General features: G+C 33.2%; 1 protein-coding gene across 4 annotated transcripts; it reads right to left on the reverse strand.

Moving 5' to 3' along the window:
• Positions 1-1,404: 1,404 nt before the first annotated feature.
• On the reverse strand, positions 1,405-25,626 carry LOC138322062 (integumentary mucin C.1-like). 4 transcript variants are annotated; one of them, XM_069266134.1, is made up of 6 exons: positions 25,054-25,626; positions 13,799-13,862; positions 12,047-12,160; positions 4,335-4,385; positions 3,666-3,728; positions 1,405-1,558 (listed from the first exon to the last, which is right to left on the reverse strand). In XM_069266134.1, the coding sequence occupies exons 2-6, from the start codon at positions 13,842-13,844 to the stop codon at positions 1,548-1,550; spliced, it is 285 nt and encodes a 94-aa protein (XP_069122235.1). In that variant the 5' UTR covers positions 13,845-13,862; positions 25,054-25,626; the 3' UTR covers positions 1,405-1,547. The 4 variants fall into 4 exon arrangements, with proteins under 4 accessions (XP_069122235.1, XP_069122224.1, XP_069122230.1 ...); XM_069266123.1 differs by having other exon boundaries at positions 25,045-25,625; XM_069266129.1 differs by lacking the exon at positions 25,054-25,626 and adding an exon at positions 18,240-18,396.
• Between the last annotated feature and the right edge of the window lie 2,098 nt (positions 25,627-27,724).

Here is a 27,724-nt window from a genome sequence, read left to right on the forward strand (position 1 = left end):
ATTATTATCAATACAAAAACGCGATAATGTAGAGAATGACTTAAAGTGCCAAAAATACAGATATTTTCACCAACTTCTCTGGCAAAAAGAGTGGTACGGTCTCATACCAGCTCTTAGATTATTGGTGTATTGCTGAGACGACATATTGTGTAAATAAATCATGAATCGTTTTCCCCCAGAGGCAAAGTAATAGTTGTTTCTAAGATGCATTCATTTATTCAATTAAAGGTTTAATCTTCTTAATTATAGTTTACTGGCTTCCTAGTACAGCTATGTGGCTGATTCGTTAACGCTGTCTGGGAATAAGGTTTTTATCTAGTGCTTTATGTCAGATCAGGCAAGTAAGTTCACTTTGGTGGTACAACTTAGTCTCTAATCAGATGTCCTCTAATATTGCAGACATCCTACCTCTGATACCCGCAGCTTATACAAATAGTTCAGATCAGAAGGTGGGCACGGTGTACTGGGGATTCTTGTCTAACACGTTCCGTATATGTTATGGGTGTTGTCTCCAGTTACAGGTGCTGGCCGGTCTGCTCTTAATTTAAATAAGTGCCAACTGCAAGATTTCATTATAACCGCTGTAGGTTTTGTATGAACAATTTAATTTCAATGGAGATCAGAACAAAGAATAGCTTCTTTGTGTCGTATGAAATAACGTTTTCGTTCAAAAAGGACAAATTACAAATTAGATACGGATTCTTATGTAGGGTCTCGGTTTCTAGGGTCTCGGTTCTTAAAAGAATGCATAGTTTAGTGCTAGCTAGCGGTAGCTCACCATGCAGGGTACAATGGTATCATTTCAGGATTTCTTACGCTGCATCAGTCGTTTTTCCATGTTTGTATTTTAAAGGCGATAAAAAAATACAGAATACTGTACACGTACATAATGTACTTATCATAGTGGTAGTTTTATTCTATCGGTAGTTCTATCTTATCAGTACTATTTAATAGGTAGTTCTATTTAATCGGTAGTTCTATTTTATCGGTAGTTGTATTTTATCGGTAGAACTGTTTTATCGGTAGTTCTATTATATCAGTAGTTTTATTTTATCAGTAGTTTATTGAATCGGTAGTTCTATTTTATGGGTAGTTTTATTTTAGCGGTAGTTCTATTTTAGCGGTAGTTTTATTTTAACGATAGTTCTAATTTAGCGGTAGTTTTATTTTATCGGTAGTTTTATTTTAGCGCTTTTCGTGCTGTTTAAGCTCTAATTCATGTACATAGCTAAATTTTGAAAACATGCATTTCCGGTATTCGACCACCGAATTGTAGTAACATGTTTCCCCGTTAAAAAATCATAATTTACAGTTTTTGGGGGTTTTGGAATGCGCTACAATAAATACGTTTGGAGTAAATAAATAAATATTTGGTGATTTAATTGAAAACAATGAAAAGCAATGGAATATCAATGAAACATTTAATATAATTATTTTTGTAGATTAAGCGGTTTCAAAATATCATTCATCTCATGTAAAACTGTTTCGTTGTAGAAGATGCTCACAGATATATTGCATTTTGTGATTACGTCATTCCCCTTTGTCTGTCAGCAATGTCCTACAACAGATGTAGAAAAATAAAACATTTTTGTTTATTTTGAAACTGATGCTAAGATAATCAACATTTCTGTGAGACTTTTTAGAGATAAAACAAAGTTAACGTATTTAGAAAAGGAAGAGTCTTCATCCACATGCACTTAGCTGTTCAAACGTTCTAACTATGCATCTGCTAAAAATTATCATACAGATATATCAGTTTTGTTGATGTTCTTGTTCTCAATTGCTTGTGTCTATACTTGACAACGTAGGAAATGCTATATTATCTGAAAGCCTATCCATGAATGGTAAGTGATAAGATATAGGGACAAATGCGAATAAATACATGTATTTATTTTAGGTATTTAATGTACATTGTAACTGACTTATAAAGGTCACTTGCTCCTTTTGTAAAACTTTTGAAATTAAAAATAACCACTCGTGATATGTATATCATAGATTACAATAGGTCATCTAAAGTGCATAAAATGTGCATTACTGCACATTGTGCGTATTTACATAAAATTAGGGCATATATTGGGAATCAACACCTAAAAGTTCATAAAAAGAGAAACAATACCGGTTCTAATTACTTACCGTGTTACATCTGTTCTACCTAAATATAATCACATGAGAGCATATCATAATCATGAGCTAGGAGTATATTGGATTGATTCTGTCTATAATGCTTTGTTGTAACCATTTTTATACAAGTTTCGTAAAATGTGTTTGGAACGATAGTGTTCAAACTTTTTCAATCGCTGTACCATATATTACAAGTATATGCATTTATTTCAGTTCAGGCACATTATAGTTAGGTGGTCGCACAAACAACGCATGCGCACATCGTCCTCTTAACAGTGAAATGTGCGATGCAGATTGCATATACGTGCATATCGTGTTATAGCGGTTGCCATGACAATAAACATTTTAAAAAGTTTCTAATTTGCGAAATTTAGATATTATCATATTAAGATGAAAATATATATATATGTTTTAAAGTCTGATAAAATCAGTGGTTATAGCTTTCAAAACAACATATGTAATGCATAACCATTTTTCCAGTTTTGACATCTATTGAGCAGATTAATGAATAATGCTATCGTTGATATGATAATGTATGCTTTTTGCTGCAATATCATATTCAACATACGACTTATTTTTCATTTCTCTGATATAAATAAATCAAATGTAGGAGCCAAAAATCCTATGTTGTTTCAATTATCAATTCCGTTGTTACAAGACAATTGTAATAAACCATTGCATGTTGAGAGATATTGTGTATTACTAACAAATTGTTTACATGCAGAAATCTGGCGACAGAATCACTTATACATACAATAGTATGTGAACGTAAATCACAAGAGGGCTCTAGAAAGCTCTTTCTATATTATTTGATTAGAATCCATCCATGATTGATTGATAGTACTACTGAGAGCAATCTTGGACCATTTATAAGTAACATTTAAATGTAAAAACAAAATATGTCAAGAAAATCACCATTGACGCGAAACAGCTACATTTATAGGATGTTAGTGATTAAGTATGACACCAACCCATAATATGCCATGACCCACCAAGCATGCACAATAAAGCAGCCCTAACTGATGGATTCAAATCGGTCTTATACACGTATCCACGACATGTTCGAGGGGAGACAACACGGGTTTGTTGTTAAACCCTCCTGGAACATTGAAGGCAAGCGGTATGTTAAAGCTGATATTGATGGTTTTTAATCCGTTAAATTTATTGAGAAACTATTATTATCTAAACTCTCGTAAGTTAATGTTTACATTTCTAAAAGATAAGTGCTCGTGTCTTTCAAAATTAAAAAAAAAACTAATCGAAATTTGATAAACATGATAAAACAGCTGTCACATGTTGGGAAACATTTATTTAAGATTTGCTTTCGATCCTTTCTTTAGGATATACGTTCAATCCATAACTAGTATAAAGGTAATGATTTGTATAGGTTTTATAACTAAAGGTAACCAGATACTGTGGCGTGATACATAGCATCGACACAAAAATAGATATCACGACACATTTCCATATAGGAAATTCAGAATAGATTCAATTTCTGTTAAAAGTAATCTCATTTTGAAAATGAATAAAATATAATTAGGTACCTTTTTTAGTAGTAGTCGGTGTTGTTGTTGTTGTCGTAGTGGATGTTCTCGTTGTTGTAGCAGCTATAACCAACAAATAAATAACGAGAATCACAATAAGTTCGTATAAAATAATTAGCCATGCTAAACATATTTATGGAATGATTTTTATTTATTTATTTATTTATTTATTTATTTATTTTTTGTTTACTGGTGTGCAAACTGCATATTTGGACATATATTTTAAATGACGCGCGTTAGCTTATCTTATCTGTACACATCAGTAAACAACAACAAAAAAAATAAAAAATACAAAAAAAATAAAAAATAATTCCTTATATTTTCATTTATTTCAACGAAAACGGTTTCGCGTTTGGTAAGGTTGTATAGCAAAGAGAAAACAGAAATGTAAATAATGTATCGTATTTCTTACAAATGGTCAGACACAAGAAAAATATGAAACAATCTATTAGTATATACAAATACATATATTTGAGCTTCTGTTGTTATATGCGCGGAATTATCAAGAAAAAAATAAAATCAATGATCTATAATTAGAACCAACTGGTTAAAATATCACATGTGATTTACTTTTGCGTCTGTTACTTTATGTGTATAACCTATAGAATTTCTGTATAAAATATAAAATTATCATATTTGAAAATGAATAAATTAAAGAAAATGAAGTACCTTTTTCAGTAGAAGTCGGTGTTGTTGTTGCCGTAGTCGTTGTTGTAGCAACTATAAATGGGAAGTAAATAACATTAAAAGCCCACTGCCTTTCAGAAACAAAAAAAAAAGTTTCTTAAAACCATTAACAACATAGCGAAGGCTTAAGATAAAGTTACAACACCAAAGAATGCAAGATTTCCTGTGAAATCTAAGTTAACATTGAAGATTCATTTTGTTGTTTTGCTATCTGTTGCAGTGAAAGTCAACTAACGCACGGTAATTAGGAAGACGGCGGGAAACATATGACGACTCGGTTTATGAAAAATCACACTGGAATTATTTTAATTGCACAGAATGTGATGATAAGTGTGGTATGAACGGTAAGCTAATAACTTTTGCGACTCTAAAGAATATCAATCTTGTTCAGTGGCGTAGGAAGATGAAACGTCATGGGGGGGCAAAGGTCCTCAATATTTTGAACCCCCCCCCCCCCCCCCCCCCCGCCACACCTACAGGAGGAGATTAATTCAACTCCCAACCATATAATATATGCTTTATGTTCATTTTTCATATATCACTAAATTTAATCCTTGTACACATTTATAGACAGTGGGGTCGCTAAAAGGAAATTAACGAATACGCAAATTGGCCGAATTAGCGTGTGAGCATCGAAGGCGCGAGATTTTGGTGTTTTATTAGGGTCTGACGGTGACCCCCGGGATTAGTTTTATGTATTTTGATGATTTTGCGATCGCCCGACAGCGCGAGATTTTGGTGTTTGGGGGGTCCTGGGGTCTCCCCCGGGAAAAAATTACGATTTAGAATGGCTTAGATGATTTTTACGATGCATTTTGATGAATTTGCGAGCGCCCAAAGGCGTGAGAATTTGGTGTTAGAGGGGTCCGGGGGTCTCCCCCGGGAAAAAAATTACGATTTAGAATGGCTGAGATGAGTTTTACGATGCATTTTGATGAATTTGCGAGCGCCCAAAGGCGTGAGAATTTGGTGCTAGGGGGGTCCGGGGTCTCCCCGGGAAAAAATTACGATTAAGAATGGCTGAGATGAGTTTTACGATGCATTTCGATGAATTTGCGAGCGCCCAAAGGCGTGAGAATTTGGTGTTAAGGGGGTCCGGGGGTCTCCCCCGGGAAAAAAATTACGATTTAGAATGGCTGAGATGAGTTTTACGATAAAGTTTAATGATTATAAAGCGTTCTTAACATGGTAATTTTTCGATTTAAAGCTACCTGCATTTAGAAATGATAATTGTGTCGTCATAACATTATGCAACCCTACTCGATCTGAATATACCGGCTTCACACCATCGGCATATTGTTGTGTAACATAAAAAATGAATTAATTGTCTCGCTAAGACATATAAACAAATTGATCTTTTAAGAGACATTTTTAAATAGCACATAGAATCCCTTGATGGACATTTTTAGTCTAGTTTGTGTGTATTGAATTTTCACTATTTAAGGTTTGACATTATGTGCTTGAACGTTTTAGGAAATGCGCCGCGCAGCGGAAAATTTTCTAGAATGAAGTACGAAAAATGTGTAGGAGGACCCTTTTTTCTTTCAAATAAGCATTTTTAGAAAATTTCAGTCGGCGAAAATGGGGGGGCAAAAAGACATGTTTGCCCCCCCGTCCTGGGGAACGGGGGGGCAGTTGCCCCCCCTGCCCCCCCGCTTCCTACGCCCCTGTTGTTTTACATTCTCATTTTAAAAATTATAAACCGTTTCGGAAAGATAGTGTGCCTCTAAGCACAATAAATTCGTATATAAATAAACAAAAGCCCTGATTAAACATATTGTATTGTATTTCTTACAAATTTTCATACAAAGACACTATGAAACGACCAAACGTCATATAGAACATAAATAAGCCAGTTCTGTTGTTGTTAACACGGAAATTCTCAAGAATAAGATATTTAAAGCAAGGGTCGCTAGAAAAATACCACATACCATACCGATAGAACAATGCCTGTTGTCATTCATTTTTGACGGTAAAAAATATGTTTAAAATCAAATAGCATAATGCTTCTTTTACTAATCGTTTGTAACTGAGAGAAAGTAGCGTCAATATTTTTTAGGTAAATCCATCATCATTAGATTAACCCTTTCTCCAAGTCATGCAACAATACTTGATTTTACACATTTTTTTGCCAAATCATGACACTACTGTATTAGTTGTCGCACCTTTGTGTACATTTGCACGGTTTTCGTCTGTATTAGCTGGCAGACGACCAGTTTTGACCAAGTACCAATTTTCGCCATAGCATGTGTATTTGAATGGTTGCACACACATTTTCACAAATAAAGTCATATTCTGATAGAAGATGTTATCATACAGATTTCTACAAAATATTGCTTGAAAATTCATGTGTAATCATACATGTACACGTGCAATCTATTCTTAAGAATGTTGAATTTGTTCCGACAGTTGATACTTTAAATTCTTTAAATTTATACATATTAATAAAAGGAGATGTGATTGATTTCTGAAAACAATGACTATTAAATGTCGTCCATTAGATATCAAATTTGAAAAAAAAACCTCGAGAATAAATCTAAAACAATTAAAAACGAATTTGGTTCGGCTTTGGAGCATTCTTCTCATTTAATGAACACATTTCTGGAAAATGTAGTTTTTGTAAAATCTGTCAATTATATCTCTTTCCCCGTTAATGAGGGAGTTCGAGCTAAGCCGTCGAAAACAGATATCACAATAATAGAATGATTATGATAAATCTCCAAATTGTCCTTGACCCTGGTATCAATTTCTGTTGATTAAGGGAGCTAATCAGACTTATCACATTTGTTTCACGAATCTTGTTTATCCTACACGACCTCAACCGAAATATAATCACAAACTTCATAAGCGTAACAATAAGTTGATTTCGGTAAAGAATATATTAATTAGTTAAACGTTGGAGAAAAGTTTGTCTAAGTAAAACAGGTGTAATAGCCGATATATACAGTATTGTTTTCCGAAATCAAATTAATATAACTCATCAAATGGTTTAAATGGTACTTATATAAAAAAAAATACTAGCAGGTCAATGCATTTGAAATGTGGATGCGAATAATTCGTACAATAAAGTCATGACCGTCGAGACTCATTCATAAGGTAAACTAGTAGGCCATGGGCTAGGAGGGTCCCACATGCACCCCCCCCCAAACCTCCGAACCAATATTTTTCTGAACCCTTATGACCCACTGATCACAAATCCAAATGTTAACATTGCATAAGTTGGGATGAACTTCCGGTTATGACGTCATCAAGATGGCCGCCATCTCGAATTGCACTAAAAATTGAAAAATAGTCATAACATTAACATTTTTCAACCGAAGTAGACAAATGAGGTACCAAAATGACCACAATAGAACAACAAATACATATCAGGACCAAAAAATCCAATATATGTAGTGATTTCTACGCAGGAAATGAAAAAATCGGATTTAAAGCTCAAAAATGGTGATTTTTCAGCAAATTTTTCATATTTTGTTTGACGCAGCAAAAATGTTTCCCAACAGCAATCTATTATTTCTAATAAGTTTTTTGACCACTTGTCAATCAGTTTAAGCAACAATAACAACCAAAACCAATGTTAACATCGTATAAGTTCCGGTTATGACGTCATCAAGATGGCCACCATCTCGAATTTCACTGAAAAATGAAAAATAGTCATAACATTGGCATTTTTCAACTGAAGTAGACAAATGAGGTATCAAAATGACCACAATAGAACAACAAATACATGTCGTGACCAAATAAGCCAATATATGTAGTATTTGAACGCAGGAAATGAAAAAAATAATATTTCAAGCTCAAAAATGGTAATTTTTCAGCATTTTTTTCATATTTGGCTTGACGCAGCAAAATTGTTTCCCAACAACAAATTGTTATTCACAATCAGTTATTTGACCTCTTATCAATCTGTTAAAACAACAACAACAAAAATATATAGAAATGCAAAAAAAGAATTATTGTTATACCCTCAATTTTATAGATTAGCAGCGTCTCAAAAATAACACAACACCTACTGATAGCGTAACAAATGTAACCAAAGCTAAGCATGTGTTTCCGTTAATATCATTAACAGTTCCCAAAGCGTTTGTGTCTTTGAAAATGAGCACATTCATTTCCTATGCATAGCATAAGCAAAATGTCATATGGTTACTACAATGTCACTAATATGTCTTTCACTGGTTCTCAATGATAACCATTATCATTGTGCGTGCTTTCTCGCCTCACTGACCTATCCACTGAAGAGACTCGGCATATCTGGTAGCTGGTACATGCAGTCCGAATCAGAGTACTCGAGATATCAGTATTCAATTCGTCGAAATGTGACACTGCATTATCAGTGTTGTTCTAGCCTTTTATGACCCATCCATGACCAGAGTTCATATCAGGAACAACAGGTTCAGGGATGTGGGATCTCTTTCAGATTCTAACATATCGTACGTATATGCTGTTTCAGACTTCTCCGGCATAATGGAAATTACACCAGATGCACATTCTTCCAATGGTGGAATTAGTTCTCTTGCACATAACTCCATAATTCGTATGAAGTACTATTCATCAATCTTGTGGACCCTCGTGCAACCATAAATGGCACTGGTGATATCATCGAGGTAATTAATGAGGGCATAAATGTTAAATGTTTTTCATTGGTCTGACTTTTCCCACTCCCTTGAAGGTGCTGGTTGTGTCACGTCTGGTGTATGCGCAAAGAGACCATTGAAGACTCTCCAGTAAAAAGTTCTCTAAAGTGCTTTCCAGACTTGGCAAAGAGTGAAACTTCACTGCAGACCTCATATATGACCTCAAAGAATCCACCTGTGCCACCTATGGTCACTGAGGTTCACAAGAATTAGGAATTGTGCTTCATACGAATTAAGGAGAACCAACTCAACCCTCCGCAGAATGTTGATCTGGTGTCTTTTCCATCATGCCGGGGAAGTCTGGAACATCATATACGATATGTGAATCTAGGTGAAACTAGGTTGGAAACAGGAAGAGCTCCCACATCCCTGAAGCCGATGTTTCTGATCTTAACTCTGACCATGGACAGTTGACAAGTTAGAACCACGATGGTAACCCGGTAATGTAATGTCACATCAGGTCACCGAGGTCGAAGACGACACTCTGGCGAGAAAGCACACACAACGAAAATGATTAGCATTAAGAACTAGTGAAAGAAATATGTGACACTGCAGTAACCATCTTATATCTTGCGTTATACACAGGAAATAAACAATGGATGTGCTCATTCTAAAAGACACAATATGTTTCGAAAAGGGTCATGGTATTTACGGAACTTTAATTTGATACCCTATAGCTATTAGTTAGCGTTTTGCTGTAATAATTCAGTTTGAGAGGCTACTAGTCTACAAAATTTCGAGCATGAAAATGGATTATTTTGAAGTCCCACTTAGATATTCAGCCAACTTTAAATTCAAATTTGTTAAGATATAAATCGTCAATAGCCAATGTTATATTCAGGAAATTCCAAGACACCAGGAAACTGTAGTGTTAGCGGTTTGGAAAAAATAACAATCATATGCCGCATCCGGTGATGTTTTGTAAACCAAATGATGGTATAACAAATCTCTGTTGCATTTCTATATATTTTTGTTGTTGTTGTTTTAACAGATTGATAAGAGGTCAAATAACTGATTGTGAATAACAATTTGTTGTTGGGAAACAATTTTGCTGCGTCAAGCCAAATATGAAAAAATGCTGAAAAATTACCATTTTTGAGCTTAAAATATTTTTTTTTCATTTCCTGCGTTCAAATCACTACATATATTGGCTTATTTGGTCACGACATGTATTTGTTGTTCTATTGTGGTCATTTTGATACCTCATTTGTCAAACAAAATATGAAAAATTTGCTGAAAAATCACCATTTTTGAGCTTTAAATCCGATTTTTTCATTTCCTGCGTAGAAATCACTACATATATTGGATTTTTTGGTCCTGATATGTATTTGTTGTTCTATTGTGGTCATTTCGGTACCTCATTTGTCTACTTCTGTTGAAAAATGTTAATGTTATGATGTTATGACTATTTTTCAATTTTTAGTGAAATATTATTTTTTTCATTTCCTGCGTTCAAATACTACATATATTGGCTTATTTGGTCACGACATGTATTTGTTGTTCTATTGTGGTCATTTTGATACCTCATTTGTCTACTTCAGTTGAAAAATGCCAATGTTATGACTATTTTTCATTTTTCAGTGAAATTCGAGATGGTGGCCATCTTGATGACGTCATAACCGGAACTTATACGATGTTAACATTGGTTTTGGTTGTTTTTGTTGCTTAAACTGATTGACAAGTGGTCAAAAAACTTATTAGAAATAATAGATTGCTGTTGGGAAACATTTTTGCTGCGTCAAACAAAATATGAAAAATTTGCTGAAAAATCACCATTTTTGAGCTTTAAATCCGATTTTTTCATTTCCTGCGTAGAAATCACTACATATATTGGATTTTTTGGTCCTGATATGTATTTGTTGTTCTATTGTGGTCATTTTGGTACCTCATTTGTCTACTTCGGTTGAAAAATGTTAATGTTATGACTATTTTTCAATTTTTAGTGCAATTCGAGATGGCGGCCATCTTGATGACGTCATAACCGGAAGTTCATCCCAACTTATGCAATGTTAACATTTGGATTTGTGATCAGTGGGTCATAAGGGTTCAGAAAAATATTGGTTCGGAGGTTTGGGGGGGGGGGGGGGGTGCATGTGGGACCCTCCTAGCCCATGGCCTATAGGTGGTATATCTATCCACATTGGTGTACACGTGATCAATCGTACAAACATATCTTACTTAGAAACTTATTTAAGTTGGAAAGAAAAAGAATGTAAACAAATGGAACCGCTTAAAATACCAAAATGCTATTATGACAAAGTCCGCGCCTTTAATCATTTTTGGATACTAGTTAGATATGGACTGTAATATCCTCCGGCAACCCGATATTATAGACTATCCTGCATATCAATACATAAAATTGTTAATTGGCTACACAGTCAAAACCAATGATCTGGCTACGTATTTATCTATTGTCACTATATAAATATTATATAGGAAAGTATACTCTCAGCCCAAAATGAGATAATTGATACGAAATAAACTTTTATTAGATATAATTGATACGAAATAAACTTTATTAGAAATAATTGATTCGAAATAATCTATTATTAGATGTAATTTATACGAAATAAACTTTTATTGAATATACATTGTAATTGATTCGAAATAAACTAATTTTAGATATAATTGATACAAAATAAAATTTTATTAGATAAAATTGATTCCAAATAAATTATCATTAGATATTGTTGAATCCAACTAAACTATTATTAGATATATTTGATTCGAAGTAAACTATTAACAAATATGATTGATCCGAAATACACTATTATTAAATATAATTGATTCGAAAAAAAACTATTATTAGATGTAATTGATTTGAAATAAAACTATTATTAGCTAACCAAACAATGTAAATAAACTTTAAATTATATGTAGGCAACCACTGACTTAAAACATGCAATAAAAATAAAAACATTAAATTGCAATAGATCCTTTAACAAGTTGACTTGGGGTGCATCACGGTTAAAAAAAAAAGAAAAAAAAACCTTTACCGATTCTACGATTATAAAACTGTCATTTTTCATATTTTCAGTCGGTTTGTGTTGTACGTACCGTTTTGACAATATTCTCCCGTGAATCCTGGCATACACGTACACGTGGAATTTACACATGATCCACCGTTGAGACATTGTGGGATACAGAGGCTGTACAGGTGACTGGATAACCCTGTATACAAGAAAGGAAACGTTATATGTGGCATAGAAAATGGTGTGGTAGAGGTTGCACAATGTGGTTGTTGGAATCGAATTTATTTCACACGATTGAGGTTTTTTAAGTTACAAAAGAGACTTGCTAAAGCTCATGTCTTTTGTAACTTTTAAAAAATAATTTACGAGTGTGAGTTGTGTGACTTGTTCCTACCACAATATGATCATCTACCTGAAGGTCAAATTTAGATAACGCCATTTGCCGATATATGCAAATACAAAAACTGTAAGGTGTAATGATATCATCATAAGCGAATAGGCATTCGTTAATATTCAAAAATTTGTATTACAGAAAGAATGCAATTTTACGGCAATGTGATATCTACTTCCCGCCAAATAATCATCAAACCATTGTACAAGTAACCAAGTTAAAGTCAGGTCTAGGTGCGTTATTTCTGCCGAAATCAACCTCAGCGTCCTCGTGCAACAAGATATACCACTTCACAAATGGCAATTATGGAATTTGGGTGGATAGTGTATGCTAATAATAAGATATCATGAAAGATTCCGACGTTGTCACACTTCCGGTTTCAACAGCGGTTTCTTCTTCAAGCAGCGACCGGAGTACAGCAACATGACGTCATTCGATGATTGATGACGTTAACAATTTGAGATGTGACAATGAGAAAAAAAGCCGTGATGTGTGATTCCACTATAAATATATTTATCCAACACCCATCACATTCCCACAATGGCAGGAGGGTGGAATAATACGACGTAATTTTCTCACATAGCTAGCCATGTAAGATAGAGTTGTCCCATGAAAGACAGCTATGTAAGATAAATCTATCTTACATAGCTGTGACGTCACTATTGAAAAAACAATGAGATGACGTCATGTCAGCCAAAGTTGACGTCATTTTTCTTCTATTTCGATTGATTTGTCGGATTAATTTACCGTTTCATTTGTTTAATTTGCATTTCAAACCGTTTTACCTAAGATTTCTTGTTTATATTTTCAATATAAACCAAACTTTGATGAGCTCTTTCGAATGGCGTTCTTATTTTTAAAATCGATCGATTATTTAAGAAGTTAAGATTTTGTCACAAAATGGCTGCCTCACCTTTCGTGCAAGTAATTCGACAAGCAATGTGAGAAAATAACTCTTTCATATGTAAATTATGTAGGATAGAACTATTCCACCCTCGGGTACAGAATTTTGGGTCAAAAACCTCGGCAAGCCTCGGTTCTGACCCAAAATTCTGTACCCTCGGGTGGAAAAGTTCTATCCTACTTATATACCTATAATGTGGTATATATAAAAAAAAGCGTGGTATATATAATGGTGTGGTAAATAAAATGATGCAGTGTATAAAAAATGTTGTAAATTCAATGTATAAAATTGTGTGCTGTATAAAATGGTATAATGTATCAAATGGTGTGGTATATTAAATGGTGAATTGTATTGAATAATGTGTTACATAAAATGATGAAGTGTATAAAATTGAACATATATAGGCGTTGACATATAAAGGTTTGGTATATAAAACTGGGGAGGGTAGGTCTACAGATGTTCCTGAAGTGTACTCTTTTCTATCTAGCATTAGGCCATAACAATGGTTATAATTGTTGCATTTTTACCTATAAATAGCTTACCTAGAACAATCGCTATCACAAGAAGTCTTCGAGTTGAATTCCTCATCACCAAATAAGGGCGTTCCTGAAATGGACATATATCAATCTGGCTATTGAACCGATAAGTAACTACATTACATTGTTATTCTTTATATGACAGACAGGAATCCGATTCATTTTCACTTGCATAATAATACACATGACTCCAAAGGACCTAATTACAGCCAAGTAATTGCCAGTCATTACCAAGTAGACAAACACCGTCGGTACTGTTATTGACAAAAAGGCGTACCCTGTCATCTGATTCTGCTGTGATAAATAGACCGGGTCTATATGGTGCTCAGTTTGTAGATGGGAACTGACATGGCTCAAAAACGGAATGTGTACGATTGTTAAAGATCGTATCCATGTCCTATACGATAAAAAACAATACTAAGGATTTTATACCACATAAATCGCGGTACTACAAGCCAGCTTTGCCGCGAATCGTGATATACCGTCTTTTTGTTTAAAATTGAATGAGCGTCAAACATGCATCACCATTGCAATGTTTTTTACATTAAATAAAACAACAATAATAAAAAATAAGCAAAATAATTCAAGACTACCCGGTATGTCTTCAACTGTTCTATAAGAAGTAAGTGAATAGCCCACTCTTATGAAAACTTTATTATCATAATTTGTCACAGTGAAACCCCGTGTCAGTCATTGATACAAACTTTCGTTTACGTTATCATCTCGCTCATCCGTCACCATCAGATAATGAATCTATTCAACCAATCACATGAATAGAACTGTCAGTCATGATAGAGTGCGTATGACCTATGGACGGTAGTCAACATTTACACCGTGTTAGGGTTAAGTGTACCATCAACACATACATCGTGTCCTTCTTATTTACAAACCGTCAAGTTAGGTACCAATATAGCACATGACAGCTAGAGTTAACACAAACAGGCATGTTTTTACTTAAGACTTAACGTCAATGTTATAAAAAGTTCAATCTCAAAGGATGCTGGGTGGGGCTGATGGCTTTAGTTTAAATTTTATTTTATTTGAGACAAAAATAAATCATGAGGTACACATACAACATAATTAGGATTCAGAAAAAAGTGTTTACATTTATGTAAATCTGTCTCGGTTTGAATGAAACTAGCGGGCAGCTTACTTATCCTAAAGGAAGAAAAGAAAGAAATGGAAAGGTATTGGGGAAGAGAGAGGATTCAAGGAAAAGTGCAAGAAGAGATCGGCAATGGGGAAATAAGGGGAGGAGGATATCACAGTATGTGTTTGACAAGGAACCGTTAATTATCCAGCTAACAGAGGACTTCCCGCGTACAACACTGATTGGCAGAATTAAAAATTAAAAAAATGTTTCGTTTCTTGCTGATAACTTTAGATACTAGCTAAAACAAGTGCTTGACACACTGCAGGATTATGGTAAATGATGTTAGCAAATTAAAATTAAAATTACCATATAAACAATCTTTTAACAAAACGGATGCCGTCACGACATCAATAGGTACTGATTGATATCACGAAATACCAAACACCAGTTTTCAAAATATCTTAAATACATAAAACGGTAGATGTATTAAGAATTAGTGATAACATGTTTTCTTGGTTTACGAGAATTCCAGGTGCATTTTGCATTTGTTTATATCTGAAACTATATTTCACTGAATTTGGGAGGCGTTATTTGACTAAAAGTCTACTACAAACGAAATGTTATAATAATTAAAGGAAAAAAGAAATAAGAAAACAAAATTTGTGAGTGTTCTCCAGATTGTATTAAAGTTGTATGTTTCATAACTGGGCAAAACTTTTGACATATTTATTCATCATTGGTTTATTAAAAACCATAAGGTTTGATGAATTAAGCTGTGAAAATCATATAAATGGACAGACCAACATTTATGTTGCCTTATAAACATAAGTTACAACACAGAATGATCTGTAATATTCTTGTTTTTATGCTAGCTTATCTATGTTTAGACGGAAACATAATTGCAACATTCACTGTACAATTACTAATAAAACTTATTAAATGTGAAATGGAATTGTAGACCACAACTTGACTTCATAGTCTCATTGTATGTAGTCATTTCACTGCACTGTAGATGTAAATATATTTCAGCTCTTATTTGTACTTGTAAAATAAATTTTATATATGATATTAGTCTTTCTAGCAAAATATCTCCATGTCTTTATATTTCTATTAAACCTTATGTACTACAAGTATTATTACGGCATTTGGTAAGACGTTTGTTCAAACACCCCTACTTGGTAAGCGTATATCCGTGTAAATCATGGTTAGGGCAATGCTTCAAGTATCACAAATATAGATTTACTGAATAGGTTTAGGGTTCGGTTTGTTTCCACTCTACATAACACAAAAGGGTGCAAGGTAGCCTAGACACGCTTTACTATTGAATACCGTCGTCCATACATACGATGTACCGTGGCAATACTTTATACTATATGTTACCTTTAATGATTAACGAGGGTTATAAGTAACTAAAATTTCATTATTTTAATTGTAGAAAAGACATACAAAAGCGAAGGTGATCCAATACAAAGGACTTCAGGATAATCACAGTTCTTTACAATAGGACTCGTGTACTATTATTCTAGTGTCTTAGTTGACATTTAATTGAGGTTTCGATTTAAAATATTATTATGTAAGTTATAAAACTTATTGGATAAAATAATTACAAATAATTCACTCAATATTCAAAAACTATCATTCGAAAAATACATACAAAATTCTTATCATCACAATAGAAGTCCTTACATTTCATTCTTGTAAACCTAATAATATTTTCAATAATATTAGTTAACAATATAATGATATATTGTAACAATATATGTTATACCATTGCAACAACATACCACGAAATTGTCACCTTTGCCAAATAAAAAGCACTCTTTCAACTCACATGCATGACAGATCCAGAGTATCCATCCATATGATATCTGAACCTCCGATGATAGGACGTTATGTAAACAAAAACTAAATCCTAATTGTAGTTTTGATTAATACACGAACTTTAGACAGAAACGTATTGCATAAATAACAAAACAGCTCCTTTGCAAAGCTTCACTTCATAAAATATTTTAAGAATTATAGTAAAAAGGCTCATTTGTATAGCATTAAACCCAAATAATTTAAGTTCAAACATAGAGTTAAGGTAATCGTTGTTGACAACGTCACATAAGAACACGTTCTTACTCTCAAAATGTAATGTTTTATAAATAAACAAAATTATATTTCTGCCCAGCCTAACGTGTAATTTTTAGTGTTTGTGTCTCCATTGTTAGGAGAACTTCGTTTAAACACAAAAGACTGTTTAACAGGACTAGACGTTTTCAATAGGTATTCAGTTTTCAGTATTTGACGGTAATATGATTCAAACTAGCTACCAACAATTTCCCTTGCCATAGAGAAAGGGGCGTCCCTTTGTTCTGGGGATCAGACCAAGCTTATACCCTACACTAACACACAATCGCCTTTCCTTATATATAATGTCTCTTCGTAAGTGAGTTCCCACAACATAAAAAATCGTTCACCTCAAGATTAATATCATTAACTACATTTAATAAGCCACACACTCCAGAGAGTGGAACAATTGTACACAAATTTACCTTTAGACAGTCCGTCTTTTTCATAAACTAAGTGTATGGTCTTAGCTAAATGAAGCGCACTGTTGATATGACGGAAAATAAAATAAAATCGAATAAATGGGCCATCTCTGCGTACGGTTTGATCATTATCAAAGGATCCGACATTACTACCTAAAAATAAGGTGACATTTGGTTTCGTGTGATAGCGACACTGTCTATGTAAGATACATGTATGTTATAGAATTCTAAGATGGCTACACATACACCATGTATTTATAATTTAATTTTAAAACAAAATACAGCTGCAATGTAGAAAGGTATTTCAAGGTATTTCATTTTTAAATGTGTTACGTTGTTATTTTAACAAAAACTGAAGAAACGAAAGTGTACTTATATCGAATAGCATCATCATATCTTATATGTACAATCTGAAAACAAGGTGATAATTCAAAGTGGACTACATGTACGTTTCACTCGTGCAAAAAACCTAATCATTACTTCATAAATTCCGAGGAGCAGCAGAGACATCCTGTCAAAGTTGCATACCGTAGGTTCAGCATTTGACACTAATTCGCTACGTCTATGTGTAAGTTGTCAAGTAATTAATTTTACCGAAACTCGGCCACTATCCTCCACCTATTTGTCATAAATGTGCAACCTTCCATAGGTAATATACAGTCTTTTAATGATATTTATGTTACATCCCAAGCATGATCAGTCTGTTGATAAAAGGCGAAACAAAGTAAAATCTTACCAACAGTTTACAGGGCCATCACGTCGACATGGATAACTCGGGCTGTTGTTATACCTAAAATGTGTACACCTTGATAAACCTTACCTAAGTAATTACGGCGTGCATTCAGTGACAGGAAGCTCTCAATAGTGATATGTAGGGATTCGCCTCATTAACACCATTCCATTTCACGCTAAGTGCAACTTGTATTACGGTGTGAACAATCAGAACACTTCCATTATGTGCACACGTCATTATTGGGCTATACAAAGAGGAATTGAAATGAGAAAAAATAGGCACACCACAGCAAAAGAATGTTTTAGAAACGGTCTGCATTTGTACACAGCATTAATAGGTGAGCCAACACTAAGGTAAAACCATTAATATACCGTATCTAGTCATAAAAGTCTAAGGGGAATTGAGTCTATCATTCGAGCAGAAGTATCTATGCGTTATATCTGTTTTCACGGATCGGCCGTATCCGGAAATGTTTAATATCAAGTAAAAGTAAAACAATCAGAACCACAAATGGTAATTAAAAACTGAAAGATAACACAAAAATGGCAGGAAGAACAAAAAACATGTCTCAAAACAATAAAATGTTCCTGAATAGTTAGTCGATCGATAGTCGATAACACGCAATACACAACTAAGGCAGAACTATGTGACTCGTGACAACTTAATGATTAAGATTAGTTCCTTTTTCTAGAAATGTCTTCAGTTTATTTGAAACGTTTTCGGGATGTCGAAATGGTACAAATTTGAAAATGTGTTTTTTTTATTCTTGATTAGAAACAAAAAAATATAATCTTAACATTGTTGCACATAAAAGTTAACAGAAAGTGCAGTCGAGACTGTCTTATAAGACTTTCCAGGGGACCATTACATATATGTCACATAAGACAGGGAGTCACTTAAGACAGTCCAACCGCAATAGCACTGTATGAAAATCTCTGTCTTTAATTGTTTTAAAATACATTTGTTTATAAATATGTCAATTAAGCTGATTCTTTTTAAATTAAGAATAAATTATAAATAATACTTACAGAGTTAAAAAAAACCTGAAAAATTATTTTGATTTTTTTAAATTAAATATCATTTAGTAATAAATGCAAGCAGACGCACGTGCATTGATCTTTGGTTTTTTACTGTGTTTAAGACAAAAATAATATCTGAATTGGTCTAATTTTGGGTTACAAATCTTCTTTTGTTTTTGCTATATAATTTTTTTTTTTTTTTTTTTTTTTTTTTTATTACCATGATTTTTACAAACTTATGTATTAAGGATGTACTCCTCTGAGAAGTCAAAGTTTTCTTGTATTAAACTTTTTTTTCTCATATAGATTTTTGGAAAGAGGAGTTCTTACCGTGAAAGAAAATGAAAGAAATAACATATGTCCGTGTGCTCGTTTTTGAGCTACTGTCACTCAAAGATACCTAGTTGACAAAATATTGGATTTTATGGGAATTTTGCCATTTTGACCATATAGACAAGAGATTAAAGCCATAATTTCCTAATGAGATATTTGATATGTATTAATGTTTGTAGAATTAATTTTCCAGTAGTCTTCTTTTTTAAAATATACCAGTTTTGGTTAATAAGACTAATATTTTTTTCTCAGAATAACAACATATGCTACCCCTAACCCTTAATTTTGAGCTACAAAATGCACCATTTTCAGTTATTTTTGCCAAATATAACCCTTTATAGAAAAAGTTCTTGTATTAAACTTTTGTTTATATTTTACATATCAATAGGGAAAGGGTTGTTCTTTCAAAATCAGGCAGAAAAATGGGGGTCCGTGTGCTTACTTGTTTGGCCTACTTGAATATTTGTTATTTTTCAGTATTTTAGATAAAAAATAAAAGAGCTCAAATTACCATTAAATGTATAAACAAAGTGAAAAAAGTGAATCATTTCACACATTAATGCTCAATATTTTAATTACCACGAACCAAGTAAAGATTTACAGCAAAAATTAGCTCGATACAGCTAAAAATGCTGATGCAGTGATGATTTAAGTAAAAACAATTTCAGTAAAAAAAGGTTAAACTTTGGCTCTACTCAAAGCGAAAAAAGACACAATTTCCTAAAATCCCCGTAAAAAAATCTGCTAAAGTTAGAACTGTAATTTTTTGACAAATTTTGCAACTGGCACTTTGCTACAATTTATATTTGAAAATCTCGTAACTTCTTTGATCTTTGTCGAAACGAGACTTCAAGGGGACTGAAACATCAGAAGAGTACATCCTTAAGTCCTTAATTTGAAATTTAATCTGAAGAATCACTAATTCAAACAAAACCAAAATCAGTTTCCAGTACGACATTAATTTAAACTTATTAGAAGAATTGTCCCTGTATATTCATTTTGGTAACACTTCACTTAAATTACCTAATGACTGAGTACTACCGGTCATCTGTTTGGTTGCCGACAGTTACCCTTCGGTTGATCTATTGTTGAGGGACTTGTCCATTATTACGTTTGGAAGGTCTACAAATGTCCTCGATAAGTTCAGGTCGTATTTTGCAAACGATATGCACAGGAACTATTATGTATTCATATATTGTTTTGGATTTTTGCTCTTATTAGTTATCGTATATTATTGACCTTTGGCTATATGCCTGTATCATAAATCAATGTTTGACAGCTGTTGTAATCAAGTGCTGATACCATAGTGTTGTTCTTATAAAGATTTAGTAAATTCTACAAAGGCATGAATAGTACGATATGTTATTGTGTCATTCTCTAGAACAAATTCAGTGTAATGCTGTAAACGTATTGTATTCATTGTATAGTAAAGTCGGTCGGTTTAAAGATTCATATTCATTATCTAGATACATCATGGTAAGTGTACGTGTGGACACGAAGATTCTTCCATACAGAACAGTGTTTGCCTTAATACTAACATCCTGCTCACCCAATGTGAATTATGCATTGCCGTGTATACACCTCCTTTAGCTCTGTGATGTAAATGTATACCCGGTATATGAGAGGTGCTTATGAAGAAACCTCTTCGTCACTTATCAAGTCATTTGTGGTGAGTTATGGCTATTGTATACAAAATATCTTTTGGCTATAAATCTATCCTCATATCATTAGCTTTGGCTCGTAAAACGGGGTAAAAATGTCATTAAACGGGGTTACAACGACCATGTTATATATCAATTCAAACAAAGACGGACAAAATGGCACTGAACATTTATATACACGGCACACATGTAAATGAATTCAGAAACGAGATTGTTAATCAAATCCATATCACACCCAACTCAAAATAACACATAAATGTTTATTAATGTACCAGCCATTGTCTCACTGAATTGTCTCGCGAAGAAGGTGATTGGTGTGGAAGATATCTGATAGATTTATGGATAAAGAAGTCTACATGGTTTCTCCCTTTGACTGAATCCACTGATTCATCCTGCTACAGAAACAGCAGCCACCCTGCCACTTATATATTTTCAGCGTCATGTAGAAGCAGAAACAACTATAATATACCTTAATGTATTTTGTCCAAAAGCAGAGCCAAACATTTTATTGGGTCGAATTCGTAGCTCTAGACCATAAAAGGTAACCCGATGACATGGGAGACTATAGATAAAGCAGAGAGAATAATATTTTAAGGCAGTCCTTTCGATCAAACGGGAGATCAGTTTCATCTATTATAGTCCAAGGAGAATGAACTCAAATAAGCAATACCTACGTACAGTAAAATACGTTTATAAAGAACATTTTTACAAGGAAATCATTGTCATTACATGGACGTTTTCGTTCTCCATCGAGGATCCGTTATGGAAAAGTATATAATCTCCCTTTGAGGTGAGGTTATATCGTAACTAATGATGTCGTAATAAATGTATAGCCTCATGGATAAAGGACAGATGACTATGTTCATGTACAAGTAATTAGCAACGGTGGAACAAAAAACTTTTTTTTGTATCCACAGTGGCATAGTTAAATAACCCTATTAAAGGCGCAGTGGTTTACATAGAGTGATATCAGTTATAGTATTATATACACTATACATCTGCATATTCATCATCGAATCAACAAGTGATTTACTGGGTGATTCTTCTGTGTTAACTATTGCAGGATGACTCGAAACCGGATGTTAAGTCATAAGCCTGTGATGGCAGTTGAGAAATAATTCTTATCAAGCTTATTATCTCGTGAAAATATTTAATTTGTACAAAATTATAGTTGTTGTTAACTATAAAACGAAACGTTTTCTAAACTATTATCCACCCCATATACGATTTTATGAAAACTATTGCGAAATATTTAATATTTGCTCTTCAAGACACAATGATATCGACTTGTTTCATAAAATTTTGTATGAAAAACTTATTAAAGATTTTTCTCTTCATTTATCTATTTAAGTCATGTAGTCATCGTCAACGACCTCAATGTTGTGATGCATTAATGGCTTGCATTTTATAGATATATATTAATGTCAAGAGTATTGCAATATTTCATCTTATAAGTATTTAAAATATGAAAAGAAGGGTATAGTTAGCCTAATTTGTAGGTATTTATCATTTGGCTACATAGAACAGCATGTGCTTGAGTAAAGCAATTAAATAGATAGGTATCGTCTGAATCTCTTTTATAACTTAACTAATGGGATACAATTAACTGAACCCAAGATGTCGAACTGATAATTCAAAGCATATATTTTATACACATCTTTATACCAGAAACATATATTACAGAGATTGACAACTCCGCTATTTTTACGATCGGCAGATGTACGACTCTATGTGCCCACGGTTTTATGTAGATATATTCCTGAATAAATAAATACTGGACAATAACTTCGATATATTGCAAAATTTGAGTGATTTTCAGATGGTTTGAGAACGATTTTGGAAAGAAATAAAATCAAAATTCATTTTAGGTTTTGAATGTCTGATTTTCGAAAAACCATGTCAAATTGCATAAATTGCTGCTCTCAATAATCATATTAAAATATATTCATCGAAAAAACTGGTGATATAAAAATGATATATATATATAAATTTAAACGAATGCACTTAAAAGTGGTTAGCCAAGGGAAAATGCCTATAAACTAAACGTCCATCTGCCTCAGCAAAAACAAAGATTGAGTTCCCAATCTCTATGTATATCTATTTCTATTTATACCTAGAATTGTGCGCGAATGTTTTTGAAAGCTTGAGACTACATATCTGCTGAAACGCAATCCTAGATCAATTCGACAAAGCTGCCAGAAGAGGACATTAAACTAGGAACTGAAGTCCATATTAGCTTACTTCAAATGCGTTTTTGTCATTAAACATTGAGATTTTGGTTTGGATATTTTGAAGTTGATAGTGTTTATTTGTGAACTTACATTGTCATATATTTGACAATTCTTCGAATGCGACGAATTGTGAAAGACAAACGTTGTTATTTCGAATATAAAAAATGTTGTTTTGTTGGAACATTTATTTTCGCCCATTTTATGTTTATAAGACTATTTTCCAGGCAATAACTAATTACCTGTATGGTAACTACATTCTGCCTACTCAAAAAAGCTTTTGGACGATATCGCTCTTTTTAAAACATAACTGAGGTGTCATCTATTGTTATAGCTTGAGTTATAGTCGGAGCAAAGTCTACTACTACTGTGGAATAGTTACCTTTTGCTGTGGAATAGTTTGTGAACTATTCCACGGGAAAGATAACTATTCCACAGTTGAAGGTGAGTGTAGCGACTGGTAAACATAGCTTAGCATGTAGTCAGAAATACATCCTAATTCATTAAATCCTCGCAGAGATGGATTACCCAGTATTAACCCAGGTACTTTTCAACGTTGTTTTGATGTATTCATAAACTTATTTTCATAATACCGATATATATATATGAATACGATTTTCATCACCTCATTCCAAAATAAATTTCATTAGTCCTTTCACAGCCACTGTATCCATTACCCAGAAAAGAATTCATTTGAACAAATCCACAAGAGAGAAGATTAAATAAAATGAGACAAATGCTGAATTTTTTGCAAAAATGTAATTACAGATGCTAGAAATAAGGTTTTTTTTTCATATTTTGTATATCCAAAATCACTTCATATTCCATTAAAATGGCATCAATCAAACTTTAAATCCCAACACCTTTCAATAATAATTTCCAAGGAATACTTTCAAAAAACACTCTTGCTACAAGATTTTACTAAATGTATTTTGTGTATAAATCCAAAACATTGGGAATATTTTTTTAAAATTAGCTGCCTCTAAGGCCTGTAATGCATGGGAAAATATTTTATTTTTTTCCCAAACCACTTTCAAATATCCAAAAAATCATCATTACTGCATATACAGAGCTACATATCTATAGTCCTCCATATTGAATAATAAAAACTAAACTAAGTAAATGTTTCACCGTGAGTACCATATAACACCTGTACAGGGACCTTCAAAAAAAATGCAAATCATGATTCTTGTTCTCCAAGTGAGGTAAATAAATGAATAAAGACTAGGTCTCAAGGTTTAAATAGGTAGTAAGGGTTTACCTGGAGAATTGTTAAACATTACCCAGTGCAATAGTGGAGAGTACCAGTGACATTCAGTGCCATGCTTTAAGTATGAGAAACACCTCAAGCTGTGAAATAGCCAAGATAATGAATAGTTCTTGGCCCTTGCTGGCCTCGAACAATTCATTATCTTGAATATTCCACAGTTTTCGGGATTTCTCATATACATATTTGATCTTTTAAATTCATAATCAGTCAAAATTTCTCTACTTGTATCTGCAGTTTACATTTTATGGAAGAATGATTGTGCTTTGATGACATGGTCACAATATATTATAGAATAACTAAAGTACCGGTGTTACTATAACCCTAAATGACTAAAAGATGATTAAATAATGAAAATCAATAATGAATGAAAATGTATCTTACCTCACTCACCTTTCCAAAATCTAAAGAGTAGCCGTTCACAATGCTCCAGTTGAACGCTCACGGGTAGGTAGATTGGGTACAGATGTGTAACCAGTTTGACGTTATTTATGAGGCGCGGAAAAGTGAAACTTCTTAACGTGATAAACCATTAATCACACATTTTTATAAAAACGTATCATTTGCATATATGTAGGGTATATTATTGTTGTTATTAAACATAATATCAAATAACACTGTTCGTATGCTAACTCACTAGATCATGCAATTCTCAAACGTGTATGTAACATTAGTGTATAGTTCACGAAGATACAGCTGGGATTCCCTTCATATATTTATGTCACAGATATTGCTCCTGGTCATATCATCAAGCTAAGATTACCTCAATACATTTGAGAAGAAAGAGAATGACTCGTGTGTACGACAGGACTATTCGGTTGATGTCGAGCTGGAGGATTCGGTTATGGTCCTCTGTGACGGCCCTTCATGGTCCTAGGTTCAATTAGTCCCCTACTGTTTCTTCTGACCCCGTATGATACAGGATAGTCGTGTGTATCCTCTTCTCACCTATCATTATCTGATTTGGTGTTATAGAAACACACTCAACCGGTCACAAATCAGCGACCAAATCTGATATACTCTCTACCAGTCACATCTGATAAATATCTCCATTTACATATATAACCCTTAAAAGCTTTCTCTATGGGGACCAGTACTTTGTGAAATTCTTTTATAAACATAAGATTGACATAAACATGAAGGACATTCCTAGACAACTTCTTTGTTCTTTATGAGTATCGTATAATCAACTGCGTGCGATACCAGCTAATTTGATACTTTACACACACACAAACAAAAAAAATTCCGACAAGCTCGACAACAACACGAAAAAAACGAATACGTACATATAAATATTATTTTGATGAAAAAAAAACCATATTGACTCGTTCGGCACTGACAAAATAAATATCCTGACAACGACAACGATGATTCCCCTCCATTTATATTTTATTATTATACGATTGTTCATATGAGTGTTGTTTTAGTATTCAAGATATCTTATTTAATTTTCTATATAAGATATCTTATGTCGAACATTTGTATATAAGATATCTTAATTAATATATGAGATATCTTACATAATTAAAATCTCGTTGCTATATAAGATATCTTATATAGAATAAGATTTCGTAGCATTTAAAACCAGAAACTAATTTCTCCCTCGAGCATCATTCGCAGCACTTCGGGACACATTTTAGAATCGTTCGCAATGACAGAGATGGCACTGAAAGGGAGAATCAACCGCTGTTTGGTCATCAACGATGTATCGAAAACACAGAAGCACTTAATTCCTATCACTCTTGTTGTCTATTCGAACGTGGCGACAATATAGGAAATTTTATTGGTGAACACCCTTTTTTCATTCTTAACTGTATTCGTAACTGAATTACCTTTCCAACAATCTTATATCTTATATATTAAATAAGAAATCTTATATATTATATGAGATTATCTCATATACTATATAAGATATCTTATATTTCAATCAAGATATCTTATATATATGCAGTGAAATTAAGGATCGACTTTACTCTTTGAAAAAAATGTCATGTTGGCTTGCCATAATCAATGGCTTGGAACAAAATAATTTTGATATTAGCACATGGTATCGACAAGACAACCATGATGAGGCGATTGGCAATTATTCAAAATTAAGTCACCGCCAAATCGATAAAATGTAGGTTGGAAAGGTATCTAAACCAGAACGCCATGAAATACGAAAAGGCCACAGTTATTTGATTTTCTGCTATCATGATTTAGCTGTGTCATACCTTCGTCTTTTGCCCGTTGTCTATGTAGCTGACAGCAGTTTGACAACTTATCTTGTTTCTACATTATATTACATATCTCCCTATTCTGTGCTGGTCTCTAATCAGTATTTATATGTAAACAAATGGGCTGTGGTGTTTTCCTTTCTTTAAAACTATGCTTCATGATTGACTTGTTTTCTTTCTAAATATCTATCGTCTGTTTGGGACTGTATCCTCTTGATAAGTGATAGTATTCCCTTTATATCTTTCTCATCAGAAAGATTACCGATAAGAAATACATACTCAATTGTCTTTTTATAAACAAAAACACAAACAGAAGCATAACAATATCTGATCTGATAATTCCAATAAATCAATAACATTGTCAATTCATATAGAGGTAAGCTGGTTGACGCTACCTTAACCAACTTGCAGTGTATACTTAAATCATGTCATGCCTTATTACAGCACATGTGTAAACTTTCTTTACAAATTAAGACAAAAAAGCAGTACCGCAATGCAGCGTATGCTGCAATATACTGTCTATCTTCTGAACAAAATGTGGAGATGTATATCGGAACACATATCTATATTGGCAAAACGGACCAAAAACATATTTTATGCCATGCAATTAGTTGTTGGTAACTAAGGACAGAGAAAAAAGTGGAAGCATGTATCATGTAAACAATTAATGACAAAGTGAGAACAACAATGTTTATATAATGTAAAACAAGTATTGGCAACAAATAAGAGAGAAACCGTGTTATATCATTTGAACAAATATTGGCAAAGTGAGAAAATCAAAGTTGATATCATGTTCATACGACTCTTCTTTATTTAGGTTACATAAAAGTTACGTGGTTAAATTGAAT

This window comes from Argopecten irradians, chromosome 1 (assembly GCF_041381155.1).
Source record: "Argopecten irradians isolate NY chromosome 1, Ai_NY, whole genome shotgun sequence".
Taxonomy (NCBI): domain Eukaryota; kingdom Metazoa; phylum Mollusca; class Bivalvia; order Pectinida; family Pectinidae; genus Argopecten; species Argopecten irradians.